This window comes from Vulpes vulpes, chromosome X, assembly GCF_048418805.1.
Source record: "Vulpes vulpes isolate BD-2025 chromosome X, VulVul3, whole genome shotgun sequence".
Classification (NCBI taxonomy): Eukaryota; Metazoa; Chordata; class Mammalia; order Carnivora; family Canidae; genus Vulpes; species Vulpes vulpes.
In genome coordinates, this window is record NC_132796.1 from 17,289,479 (window position 1) to 17,303,397 (window position 13,919).

General features: G+C 33.9%; 1 protein-coding gene across 8 annotated transcripts in view; it reads left to right on the forward strand.

The window, feature by feature from the left end:
* Positions 1–13,919, forward strand: part of CNKSR2 (connector enhancer of kinase suppressor of Ras 2) — a 274,913-nt gene that overhangs the window by 127,729 nt on the left and 133,265 nt on the right. For all 8 annotated transcript variants that reach the window (XM_072744442.1, XM_025997461.2, XM_072744443.1 and 5 more), the window contains exons 6-8: positions 3,143–3,262; positions 9,827–9,886; positions 12,938–13,006. In XM_072744442.1, coding sequence (XP_072600543.1) covers positions 3,143–3,262; positions 9,827–9,886; positions 12,938–13,006 — 249 coding nt within the window. The remainder of the gene's footprint in view (positions 1–3,142; positions 3,263–9,826; positions 9,887–12,937; positions 13,007–13,919) is intronic.

Below are 13,919 nucleotides of genomic sequence, written 5' to 3' on the forward strand. Positions count from 1 at the left end.
TTACAAGAATGCGTTAAATAACTTCCCTGGAACTTTGCCTAGTATTCTTAATGTGGTTTCCTGCAGTGGCTTGATGTATGATGCAGTAATGAGTACAGAATTAGCATATAAAGCCAGACCATTTTATACTCCTTCTAATTGGCTTACTTAGTCAAGTGCCAAATACTACAATATAAAGATTCTAGTACATTATCTCTAAAACAGGCAACAAGGTTCTAGTGGAGTTTCTTTTCTAAGTCTTCCCATTATTTTTTTTTCAAGATCTTTAATCTGTAAAGTCAACATTTTACTCATCTTTTGTATTCCAGCAGACCTTGCACATAGCAAGTATTTGGCAAACAAAATTGCTCAAGAAGAGGAATCTGAGAAAATGATTTGCAACTTAATACAGTGAATTTAATTGGTATTTTCTTTTTTGTAAACACATCTACAGTCTAGTATTTCTGCCTTTCCTTCTTCTACCGCACTTCTAAGGGCTTCCAGTACCTGAATAGGAGAGCTACTTTTGCTCATTACCAGTGTGTTCTATGAGGCCCTGAATGTTGTAATGTACACATATTGAGCCATTTATATACATCCATTACTTTCCTATCTATTTATGCACTGGATTCTTGAAATACTTCAATTTGTAGAAACTATAAAGGTTTCTTTTTAGTATACTGATTTAGATTAACATGTATTTATATGTTATATATATATATGTCATATATATATCATTTAGATTATCATGTAATCCAAGTATCCTATTTAGAAACTCTTAAGAATCAACTACATTATCTCTCCTCTTGAGATAAAGAGAAAACAGGAATGAAAATGTACCCACACATGAGAGGAAAGGAATAGCTAAAAGATTTAAATCTGCCCCAAAGTGTTTTCTTTCCTTTCAAACAGCAGCGATTTAAAATGCAGCTGCTTGTTCTGTTAAGTGCTGCCATTCATTTCTTTTCCCCATGGCTGCTGATGAATATTTTCAAGAGGAATTAAAACACACACACACACACACACACACACACACACACACACACAGAGGCACACACAACTGGGGTCCCGGGATATGCTACATAATATGTGAGACCTAGTGTAAAATGAAAATGTCAAGTCCATTCCTTGTTCAAGAACAATGGAGAATTCCAAGAGCACAACAGCAGAGTATAATACTAAGTGCAGGCCCCTGTGCAACTGCACAGGTCACGTGCCTCCATCTGGCCCTGTAGGATTCCCAAGTTCTGGGAGATGTTCTTCCTCTTGGCACTATGCTTAGCAGCTCTTCAGGGTAAATACGTTCATTATATCTGAGCATTGAGATTTGAACATCAGAGAGAGTAAAGAGATGTGAACTCTCCCATCATGGCCTTGCAGTGTGATTACTGGTCATTATAACATGGTCAACAAAGGCATGTAATGAAGAATAAGGAGATAATTCATCTCATGAGTAAGGAATAAGCCCTTTGAAGGTAGAGAAAGCAACAGGGGAAAAATAAGCATTTATTTAGTATGTTATTTGGATAGAAGCCATATTAGGCTCTTTTTCATACATTAATACATACATTAACCTGATTAGTCATATGAACCATATAAAGCAATTTTTATTATCCTGTTTTCTACAAGAGGAAGTTGAGCCTCAAGGATATAAAATAACTTGCTAAGAGTTACACAGCAAGTAACTGGCAGTGTAGTGATTGCCCACATCTGTCTTCATATCAAGCCCATGTTTTTTCCATGGATATTGGTATCTTGCCGGCTGATGTCTGGCTCTGGAGGCTGATGGCTGCAATAAAAGTGCAGCCTTGAGAAGCAGATACAAACAGGAGTGTGATTACAAGGGAAATTTAGCTTGGCAGTTTGTTTGGTGTGAGGAAGCGGAACCTAACACAGACTGAGAGGCCATGGGCCATGCACAGAATGCAGCAAATAAAAAGAGAGTCCTTATTATATTGACCAGGCAGAGAGAACTGTGCTCCCTTACAAAAGAGCAATGCAGTGGTCACAGGACAAATGTAACATGTTGGAAATGGACAGAAGATGACACCTTGATTGCTGCAAAATAATAGCCCTTCCTACAGTAAAGGTAAAATAATAGTAACAATAATAAATAATAAACCAAACTATGGACACCAGGTTTTAGTAAGTACAGTGAGAGTCTGAAGTGTCTAAAGGCTGGTATATTTGAGGAGAGTATACTCCAAGCTCCATTCACTTAATGTTCCACTTTCTCTATAATTTTACCATGTCTCTTAACTGTATCATTATGGATATAACATATTTTAAATCTATTCTATAAGCAGCATGAATGGATTTATCCTAACCTAAAGTACTGGCTTTCTATCCTCAGTCCAGCCACTCTACTAAGTGTTAAATCTCATTTTCTTTTCAGTTTACTCAGTTCAAAGTTATTGTATATAATTTATAAATATATAAGTTTATAAGTTATAAGTTACAGGATCTCTCTACCTCGTGTGGGTGGTAGGGGGGGCAGCGAGAAAGAGAAGTCAGAGATAAATAAGTAGGACATGGTTCCTGCCTCCAGAGGGCTTCAGAATGAAATTATACAATTTCAGACTTCATAGAATGCTGAGAAACCAGTATAGAGGAAATGGCAAACTTTGCCTGGAGGAGGTAGGAAACTTTATATACCAAGGTAACCTTGAGCAGTAAAGTCTAAACAAATAAGTAGGAGGAGTTCACTGAGGAGATTTGGAAGATTCATCTTCCTGGTCGTTACTGGATTTTTCTTTTAACTTTTCTGATCATGATCATCAATGTTTTGGAAATTATTGAGTTCAGTTCAATCCAATGGTTGTTTTCAAGAAGTTCTCAGATGATTAAGATTGTTTAGAAACAGTCATTTGATTTTAGGTCGGATGAATCAAATAATAGAAACAATACATAGCCATAACTCTCTTTAATACTTCAGCGTTTAGTTCCTATATCCATAATTTAGAATATAAATGTAGGGTGTGTGTGTGTGTGTGTGTGTGTGTGTGTGTGTGTTCTCCTGAATACCTTTCTTAGGCACATTTTGTAGAATAAAATGTCAACTACTTCTACCATTTCTTTTATTTATCCTTGTAAGAACATTAAAACAAAAAGTGATTCATATGTTATATACAACCTGTGATTACCATAATTTCTTTACTTTCAGTGTAAAACTCTTTCTGGAGTCTGTGACCACATCATATCCCTGTCATCGGATCCTCTGGTTTCACAGTCTGCACACCTGGAAGTGATTCAGCTGGCAAACATCAAACCAAGTGAAGGGCTGGTAAGAGCTACCACGTTTGTCAAAGCTGCCATCCATCAGCGGACAGCTAATGATGTGGGAAAAGCAGCCTCCAAATATGGGAATCTATAAATTCTAACAAACTTTAAATATTTTGGTACTTTTTTCTAGAGGTAAATTAAAGTAGTGGGAGTTTGTCACGATAAGAAGTTTTATGAAGATAAATGAAAATGAAAGAGAATTTAAAATGGCAATTTCTAAATTACCTTGTTTACTTTGGTAACAAATTAGCTTTTATTACATTCTTTCACCCTGCCCCCTACCAAAGTTCTTTAGGTTTAAAGGAAGTTTAAGAGTTTTATACTAAGAATCAGTGTTACTTGCCCATGCAAGTAGGTGTTTTGTTTGTTTTGATTTGGTTTGTCATGGTTTTAATAGGGCACTTTTCCCTTAAGTTGTGTAAGCCAAACAAACACGATATTGTTTATAACTCACATCCATTATTTCTTACAAGAGTGAGTAAGCAGGTGGATTTTGCCAAAACTAGGCTGACATCTATGAGATGTATTTTTTTATTGTGTAATAATGAAGATAATCATATATATTTTGTTCACTTGATTAAAGTTGTATTGTTATAAATTTAAACCAAAGGAGAGTTTTTTCTTTAATAGGCCTCTAGAAAGAAAGCATATAAAATTATTATTAATGAGAGAGAGACAATAAACAAGAAACTGGCTAGAGAACATCTTACCCAATACACAACTATGATTTGTTAGTTTGGTGCTGCAGTGTTTCCACTTTCTCGCTGTGGATGAATTTTCCTGGGATATAATTATTGATATTTTAGAACATAGAAATCTTGGAAATAATATAATTCAACTAATATATTCTAAAAGATCTCTAAGTTCAACTTTTTATGTGGCTTTTCTTCAATTCATAACTGATTTTTCAGAGTGAGGCCATCTATTCGACAGAGTGACTTTCTGCTGATATTTGGCTAATTACTTTTGGTAACTATAGTTTCTCCATGCTTTTGTGGCTTTTATCAGTGTTTTCCTGGGAAGATGGAAATCAGTATTTCAGACATAGCTAGCAAGTATGTCATCATCATAGCTTCTGAGTGCAATACCAAAATTTTTATTTTTAGATTTTAAGTCTTAAGAGCTTATTTTTTAGCATTCATAAACTTATTTGAAGTTAAATTTATGATTTTAAATTCTTACTGTTCCTTTTGGTTATCTTTACACAATCCAGTTTCATTTAAAGCATCTTTCAAACTATAATATTAAAATTTTTCCTTTCTGTATTCCCCTTTTCAGTGGTTATAAAGGAAAAAGAATCTCTCTCAGCATGATTTGTGGAGTGAGAAATCAGGAATTAATACATACTCTATTAGACTAGGAGTCAGGACACTGGGATACAAATTACTTACATAAAATATAACTGCGAATGTGATCTTGAGGAGATGGAGGAGTAAATTTAACCTTCTTGGCCTTGCTATTTTCATGTGTAGAATGTTGGGGACAGAAAGGGAGAGTGAGCTAGATCAGCCTTAAGGTTTCCTCTACCTCTATGAGTTTGCAGTGCTAAGGACAGTATTTGGAGAAAAGAGGAGCCTGATTTTTCCCCCACTAATTTCCACTGAAATCGTGAGAAATAGTAACCATGTCAAGTGAGTCAATTCAGTGCTAATTAAAGGACTTTAAGAAATCTTCATATGTTTTTAGTGAAAGGTATAGCCCTAGACACATCTTTTATTTTTTAAATTTGAAAGAGGTAGATGTAAGTCTGCTCTTTGAAACAGATTCAGTTAGTCTGAGAAAGATCTGGAAGAGAAAAGAAAATACATGCGTGCTTAGGGTTTGCCAAGGGTTTTCTCACAACTCTTTAGATACTTTCTTATTTTTGCAAATGAGAACAATGGAATCACAGATTTTCACCAATGCCCTATGTCACATACGTGATATACAATAGAGGTCAATCTCAGTGAAGTATACCTTAACTAAGCTTTTCCTATTATCACACATCTAAAGTTGGAATCGCCAAAGGGAAGTACAAGAGGTTTAGGAGGGTAACTTTAAAACCGGAACCATCTAGAGAAACAATTTTTAAAGGACACTTGGCAGCATTTCATTGGGAAAATATTTCCAAGGGGGGGAAGAAAAAACCAAAATGTTGACTATTAATAAAAAGTGAAATAAAATTTATCTTGTGATTCATGTTAAAGAGATGCCCAAATAGAAATTTTATATGATATTTTTTTCATTTTAAAAATCAGATACCATTAAGCAAGTTTAATCAGTCATATTTGGAATAAATAGATCTGAGGACTTTGGTAACATTTTTAGCATGTGCTTAGACATAGGAAATGTCTTAATGGTAAATGAAGGAAAATAGAGGTGGGAGAGTACCAAGCTTTAGGGAAGTTTAATTAGCTTAAAACATCTGCAGAAGGTCTTCTGCCAGTTTCAGAACAACATCTTTCATAGGCAAAAGGTAATTGCTTGGTTCTTCCACTGATAAACTGGATAGATTATTCATTAGCTTTCCACCTAATTAATCAGATCCCCTGGGATTTCTTAGGTCAAGAGACCTAAGCGTTATAACGAATGATGGGAAACATAGTTATGATTAAAACCTGCAACTAGCCTCTAAAATGCTTTTAAATGACTATGATTAGCAGAAAATTAAAGGAGGGAGAATGAAAGCTATTAGAACATAACAAAACTAGATTGGAACCAAGAAATGAGTTGAATAGAGAGGAAGGGGTTCGGAGGGACATCCCCTGGGGAAGCCTCTTGGCCTCAGAGAGCTCTTTTGCTATTAGACTTGGATTATCCTCAAATATGCCTTACTCCATTGACTTGATTGTGAGGTTGCTTTGGTGCACATTGGTCAACTGACATTCGGAGTGAAGCAAATGTCATTTTGGCAAGCTAAGCAGGAGAGAAGGAGCTATTCAAGTCAGCTCCAGAATTAATTGTTTTTTTTTTAAAGGAAGAAAGAATTAAGGTTTTGATGAAATGAAAGGCCAGATTTGTCTCACTTCCAGAGAAAAAGCCATTTGAATTACATGTCCTCCTGCTGTTTGACCTTTTCTCAGAGGTGAACAAGTGATCAGCTGTAGTACTGTGGACTCTTCATTATTTGGAAGATGATTAATTTGAAACTCATCCAAGCAACTTGCTTCTTTTACTTTCTTTGGGTACCTGACTTTTTTGGCCATTTTTTCTCATTAATACTACCAGAGGGAGGTAAAAAGAATGAAGTCAATTTTGATTATTAAAAGCATTTATTAAGCAAATGGTTTATTAAGCAAATGGTTTATTAAGGTTAGAAATGAAAATATTGCATAAAACAGTATCTGCATTCTTTGAGGCATTTAAAATTGCTTCCATGAGGTTGCTAGAATTGAACTTGGTATACATAGTTATATCCTCCTTTATTTAAGCATTTAAAAAAATTTTATCCATCTGAAAAAAATTTACTTTAATATAAATCATAGAACATTTTATTATATATAAACAATGATGAGATATTCTTCCTTTAAATAACAGATACCTGCTTTAGCTTACAATTGCCACTTTAAGGTTCCTGATGTGTGTAATAATTGCACACTTATTTTACTTCCAGAGGCACAACTAGATTATGTCCATGAGTTTTTATTATGGCTATATTGCTTTTTTTAAACATTTATCCTAGGATATTAGACTTTCTCTATAACCTAATCATTAATGAAACTATTTAGAGCTCTTGTCACACCTTAATTCATAATCAGTAATGATCAGTGTTGCAAGAAATGTAGAGAGAAACAAAATCTTTTTCAGAGAAGATGAGTCAATAAAATAAATTTGTGTAATATGAAACACAGGTACTCTTTATAACCACACTGCACATAGTACATGTGTGCTAAAGAGGTCTCAATCTCTTAGAATAGATGTTAAACAGTGAATGGTTGACTTTAATACCTACAGTTGCCAAATATTATGTTATAATAAGAAAAGTGAAGGTGCACAACTCTCCTGTTAATGAACTGATAAATCAGGAGCCTCAACACACTCTAGTGGTGTTGAGTGTGTGGTCTGAAGTCAGACTACCTACGCTTGAAACCTAGCCTCATCGCCTTGGGTAGACTCCCCAGCTTCTCTGGGCCTCAGTTTTCTTATCTCTAAGACAGAAGTAATGATAGTTTATACCACATAGGCTATTGTGAAATAAATATGAAACACTTAAAACAGTCCTTGGCACGTTGTAACCAGTTGATATCTGTGATGATAGTGATAGAGAATGATAAGCCATGATGACTGTTTTGTATGTCCAAGTGATACATACTGTTTCTTTCCCTGTCTTTTCTCACTTTATTCTCTCACAGTCCTTCTGTGTAAAAATAACTGAAATAAAGCAGTGTTTAGCTCTTACAAATATAATTAAGATCCTTTATTAATCTGATGTTATTTTGTTAATTCCTGGAGGCAAATGATGGCAAGAATCTTGTCCTCTTCTAGGTTCTATAAGAGCACCGTTATATTTACCACCACCCCCCATAAATGATGGGATAAGTATTAGCTTAAGGGACATCTGGGTGGTTCAGTGGTTGAGTGTCTACCTTCAACTCAGAGCATGATTCTGGGGTCCTGGGATCAAGTTCCACCTCGGGCTCCCTGTAGGGAGCCTGCTTTTCCCTCTGCCTATGTCTCTGCCTCTCTCTCTGTATTTCTTATGAATAAATAAATAAGATCTTTTTTTAAAAAAAAAGTATTAACTTAAAAAGTAAGTATGCTGTAGACTTGTCACTGGAGTAAGGTTGAATATTACCATATGGTCATAGGCAACAACTACTAGACAATTTCTTAATTAATTTCTATATGCACTTCTATTGAGGTTATTTTATATGAAATAATGAAGTTGCACTTAAAACACTAGAGTTTACAGGTAAATGAACACCTTTTAAATTACATTCATTTTGTTTCACTTTAATCATCCAGGCTCAATCATTTTTGGAACAGGTACCAACGTTTCAGACATAAGACATTACTGAAATGACTTAAGAATTCAAGCCTACTCAGTTTTTTAATAGTGCCATCCCATGAACTTTACTGCTTCTTGTTTTTATTTCTTACTTATTTTCAACGGAGATACATGTACATTTACTTATCTAAATATATAAGTAGGCAAATTGAATTTAAATAAAATATTTTTAAATAAATGTATAATTAACCGAAAGGTATGGGAAATTAATATTTTAGTAATTGCCTACATAAGTACTAAAATTAGTGCTTTTCTGAAATATTGTTGGTTATTGTTAAATCCATTATATTGTAGGCTTTGAGTTTATTAAAATTCATATTTTTTATTTTTGAAATCAATATTTTAAAATGCAAAGCACTAGTGTATGTAAAACTTCGGTAATTTTTTTTTCCAAAGAAAAAAGTAACAGAATCTTCCTTTGGGAGGAAAAAAGGCCATTCCATGAATCATCCTTTTTTCTTACTTACTTAAATGAAAATATTTTAATATTTACAATGTGAATATTTTCTTGTGATTTTTTTTCAAGTTCTATCACTATCTATAATTTAAAGTTTTTGTTTGGGATGCCTGGGTGGCTGAGCAGTTGAGCGCCTGCCTTTGGCTCAGGGCGTAATCCCACATTCCAGTCCCACATCAGGCTCCTTGCATGCAGCCTGCTTCTCCCTCTGCCTGTGTCTCTCATAAACAAGTAAATAAAATCTTTTTTAAAAATTAAGTTTTTGTTTGTTCATAAAGCTTACATAATTTCAGGATTTCTGGATAATCTTTCTATTGTAATCAAGCATTTTCTAAAATAGCTTTATTAAATGGAAAGTGGAACCTCACTCTCTTTTTTAGGAGGAGGGCTTGCCACACATTAACTCTTAATTATTGATATATAAGTGATTGGATATAATTTTTAAACTTTATCAATGAGAGGGCACCTGGATGGCTCAGTGGTTGAGCATCTGCCTTTGGCTCAGGTCATGATCCCAGAGTCCTGGGATGAAGTCCCACATCCGGCTCCCCACAGGGAGCCTGCTTCTCCCTCTGCCAGTGTCTCTGCCTCTCTCTCTGTCTCTCATAAATAAGTAAATAAAATCTCTAAAAAAAACTTCATCAATGAAAATAAAGGCAGGAAATATAGGATTCCATAATAGAGCTATAGAAAAGTTTATATTAACAATATTTTATTACTCTTCTTCTCAAGTAGTACTTGAAGTGGCTCTATAGAAACCATATTTGAATTTCCGATTATAACTTTTACTTTACCACAGAACAAATAATAAGGACAGTTGGGGGAGTGAGTTGTGTTCTTTCTCCAGAATACTGAATTACCATCCTACAATTTATAAGTGTCACAGGCAATTTACTTATCAAGTAATTATTTGGTTGAGTACAGGCTTCTTCAGGCAAACTTTAGAAACCAGAACGTTCAGATAGGAATTGTTTTACTAGTTTAAAAATAGCATCATTGAATATGGATTCATGGAGCATGTGGCAATTTTGATAGGATAAATTTTTTTGTAAATGGGATTATAATATACTTGAAAACATTCCAATCACTTCACTTTTTTTCTGATGCTGTCTTTTTCTTAGGGTATGTATATTAAATCAACATATGATGGCCTCCATGTAATTACTGGAACTACAGAAAATGTAAGTATTGTAACATTTCAGACTATAGTGTGTGTTTTGCTTTTTATTATTAAACAACTTATATATCTCACATAATTGAAATTGACTTCTGAGGACATGAACAAATAAGGAGAAAAAAATAAAAAGACACATTGAGTTAGTAAGTGCTGGTTTGGGAAGAATTTCAGTCATTTTATTTAGTTTAGAGTAACTATTTACCTAGAGTAAATCAGATGTTTTCTGTTCATAGCCAGAGATCTGTCTTTGTTATTTTCTGGTTTATGACAAGTTATTTTGACATCTAAAAGAATCTACTTCCATCTGTCAAATAGGTTAGTTATATTAAGAAACTTATAGAAGAAAGAAACATCAGATAATTCAGTCTTTCTGAATACTGCATTATAATTCAGCTCAATTCAGTGAAGAGCCAGCATGATAGAGCTCACTGGTTTTCACAACAGGGTCCCTCCCTGGATCAACAGCATCAGCCTCCCTTGGCAACTTGCTGGAGATACAAAGTCTCAGATTCCACCCCAGAACTACTAAATCAGAAATTCTGGAGACCAGCCTGTTTCTTAATAAGAGATTTTGTTTTAACAGGTGCTTCTGAGACATTCTCAAATTTGAGAACCACTGCAAGCCAGTGGGTCAGAGTCACCAGGCTCCAGAGTCCTACAATTAGTTCTGCATCTTTTTTTTTAGTTCTGCATCTTAATGGTAGTATAATTTTTGGCAAGTCACTGACCCTATTATTGCTTTAGTTTCCTCAGCTATAAATAGAAAATATCTGCACTACACACCTCACTAGGTTGGTGTGAAAATCAAATAACCTAATAGATGTGAAAGGCTGTGCTATAAAGAGCTACAGAAATGTGAAGTGATCGTGTTCAGTCTGAACATGTCACTAAAATAGATTTGAATAGTATAATAAATCATTATTCCTCCATTCAGCTGTCCCAGACTTCCATCTTGCTCTTAAGAAGGTGCTGAGCTTTGAATATTGCTTCTTTTAGAAATTCTGACAGGTTACATGTTTATGCTGTATTCCTTCAAGGAAGATTGGGGTGGAATTGGTTAATCTCGAGCTTTCATAAATCTCAGTATTTTACCAGCATTTTCTTTTAAAAAAAAATCAACATTCTCTTCATCTAATTCACTTACTATGTTAATCATTTATTGACTTTTTTCCCACTCACTTCTCTTGGTTTCTTGAGAATAGTAAAAACACATAATATACATTGCAGTTGGATTGCTGTACTGGCTTCACATTTGGTATTAAATATGGGGTCAAAATATCAGTTATATGCATATTAGCAACTAGTTACAATTTTTTTTTTTTTACTTTTCTACATTTATTAAAAATGCAACAAATCCAACACATATAGCATTAACTTACACTTGTTCTATGAAAGACAGTATCAGGTAGATTCTAATCTTATTGAATATTAAAGAGTCTTCCTCCTCACAAATTGTACCTCTCTTTAGGGGAAATCAACTAGTTACAATTTTAAAATGGAGTGAGATAATGTATACTATACTCCTGATCACTAATTGATCATTCTAATTTATTTGTACATTCCTCCAATCGTTCATTTATCTATTTGTTCTTGTAACAGACTTTTGCTTCATATCTGCTATGTTCCAGGCATAGGGCTAGGTCTTGAAAGAATTTTTAAATTAGGGGTGTGTGTGTGTGTGTGTGTGTAAACAGGTAGTAAAATTTGTATAGATAAAGGAAAGAATCATCAATGACACCAAATGAAACCAGAAAAGTAATCACAGATATGATTTTGAACTGTATCTTGAAGAACTAGGGGGGGTGGAAGGGGGGAGGAGGGCGGGTGTTGGAGGGGAATGGGTGACGGGCACTGAGGTGGACACTTGACGGGATGAGCACTGGGTGTTTTTCTGTATGTTGGTAAATTGAACACCAATAAAAATTAATTAAAAAAAAAAAAGAAATGCATCTCTGAATTGTGTGGGGTCTATATAAAAAAGTTGAGCACTATGTACTTACTCCTCATATTCATTACTCAGTAATATTTGCTAAATGGGTGAGTGATCATATAAAGATGCAGCCTATGAGTAGTAAGGATATGAACCATATATTAATGGCTCATCATTTAATTCTTTTTTCTCGAAAATATTTCACTAGTTTTGGTACCTCAGTCATTTATCATTAGGAGATCTGTGCTCAGTCTTAGTAAAGCTGCTCACTAAAGTGGTTAAGTTATTTTGCTTTGCTCTGCCCTACTTTCTTAGTTTTCTCTTATGTAAAATGAGAAGTTTGGACAAAATGATCTCTAGGGTCCCATTTAACATTGAAAGTCTGTAATTTATATGACTTACTCCTTTTTTTCCTTATCTATGAAAGAAGTTGCTTCAGTTTCTTTCAATTTTATATGCCAACTATCATTTTCTTTTACATCATGACCGGAACCATTGGCTTGATATTTTTCTTCTATACTCTTCTTTAAAAAGATCAATTGTGAGCCAGATAGCACAGCAACTGAGTATAGTTATAGCCCTATTACAGTAATAATTACAAGCCTTTCAGAATTGTAGCATGGTACTTGTCTGATTTGTTAATATGCCTAACTCCCAAAGGTGCTATAAAAAATTTTTTTTCTTGTTGTGATACCATTCTTAGGGTTGAGCTCATATCCTAGATGAACTACCCTCTTAAGAGTATACTTATATTATTACTTGATTAACTGGAATTCTCTGGAATATCATCTTATCTTGAATTCTGACCTATGACAGATCATTCTTTTGTGAATTTCAAAATTTGTTGAATTGAGGTTAATATTGCATCAAGACTTTGTTTTGAAATAATTGGAAACTGGAAGTGAATAAATAAATTGGAAATCACGTTTAAAGTAAATTCTGCTTTCTATTATTAGTTATCTATACAGTGCCAATAATACATTAAACACTAGTAATCATTTTTAATTTTTTAAAGATTAATTTCTTGATCTAATTTAAAGAGGTGAACTTATTGTAGTATTTTCAGGTGAAGGAAATGACTGGTAAAATTTATGTTCTTTATCATTTCTGTTATGTTAATTTTAGTCACCTGCAGATCGGTGCAAGAAAATCCATGCTGGCGACGAAGTGATTCAAGTTAATCATCAGACTGTGGTATGTATAATTACCTTATGAGTCAGTGGGAGGAACTGATATAAAGATTTGCTAAAGCTTTCAATGAATACCAATAAAATGAAATGGCTGTTTGTACAAAATGATCGAATAGCCTTCTTTAAGATAGTTGAATGAATATTCTTAATTATTGGACAGACGATAAGGCATAGTTTTTAAAAAACATAGTTTTAATATAAGGCTTGGAAATACTAGTGTTGGCTGAGGTTAGATGTGCATTTCTATATAGACAGGTGCAAGATAATGTTATACACCCCATGAACCAAGATAATAATTTGGGGCTAGAAATTAATGTGATGATGCACAGAAATTCAACATTTCCTGGATAAAATTTACAAGTTTTACTCTACAAACTATGGAATTACCTAGTAGGTATGTTTTGTAAAGGCATACATTCATTCATCTACTTTAACATTGATTTGCTCACTGAAGTGTCTGGTAGATTGGCTTATTTTAAATGTCAGTTTTTTGAACAATTTAAATATTAATAGCCAAGTTGACCCTTCATTTCCCTAAAGGGGACAACAGTTTTTGTTTTTAAAACTGTTGCATGTAGCTACATAAGTTCATGAAATTTTCTTGCTCTGTAAACCTCACAAATCCCTTTCCAGGCTAAGATCTTGACAGTGGATTTTTGTGTCAATGGTAGACTTTCAAGGGCTATTTTTCTTATTGTTAGGTTTAGAAAATGAACATCACATGATTTTCACTTTGGGCTGTTTTCTGTCTCAGTTTATTTACTTTTGTCTTCTATATCTGCCAAAATAAAGTGTATTCTCTAAAACAAATTAAGTTAAAATAATCTGTTTATTAATATAACAAACTTCATTTGAAAAAAATGTTTTTTTTTTTTTTGGTAAATATTCTACTATAGCTCACTAACCCTTCATAGTGG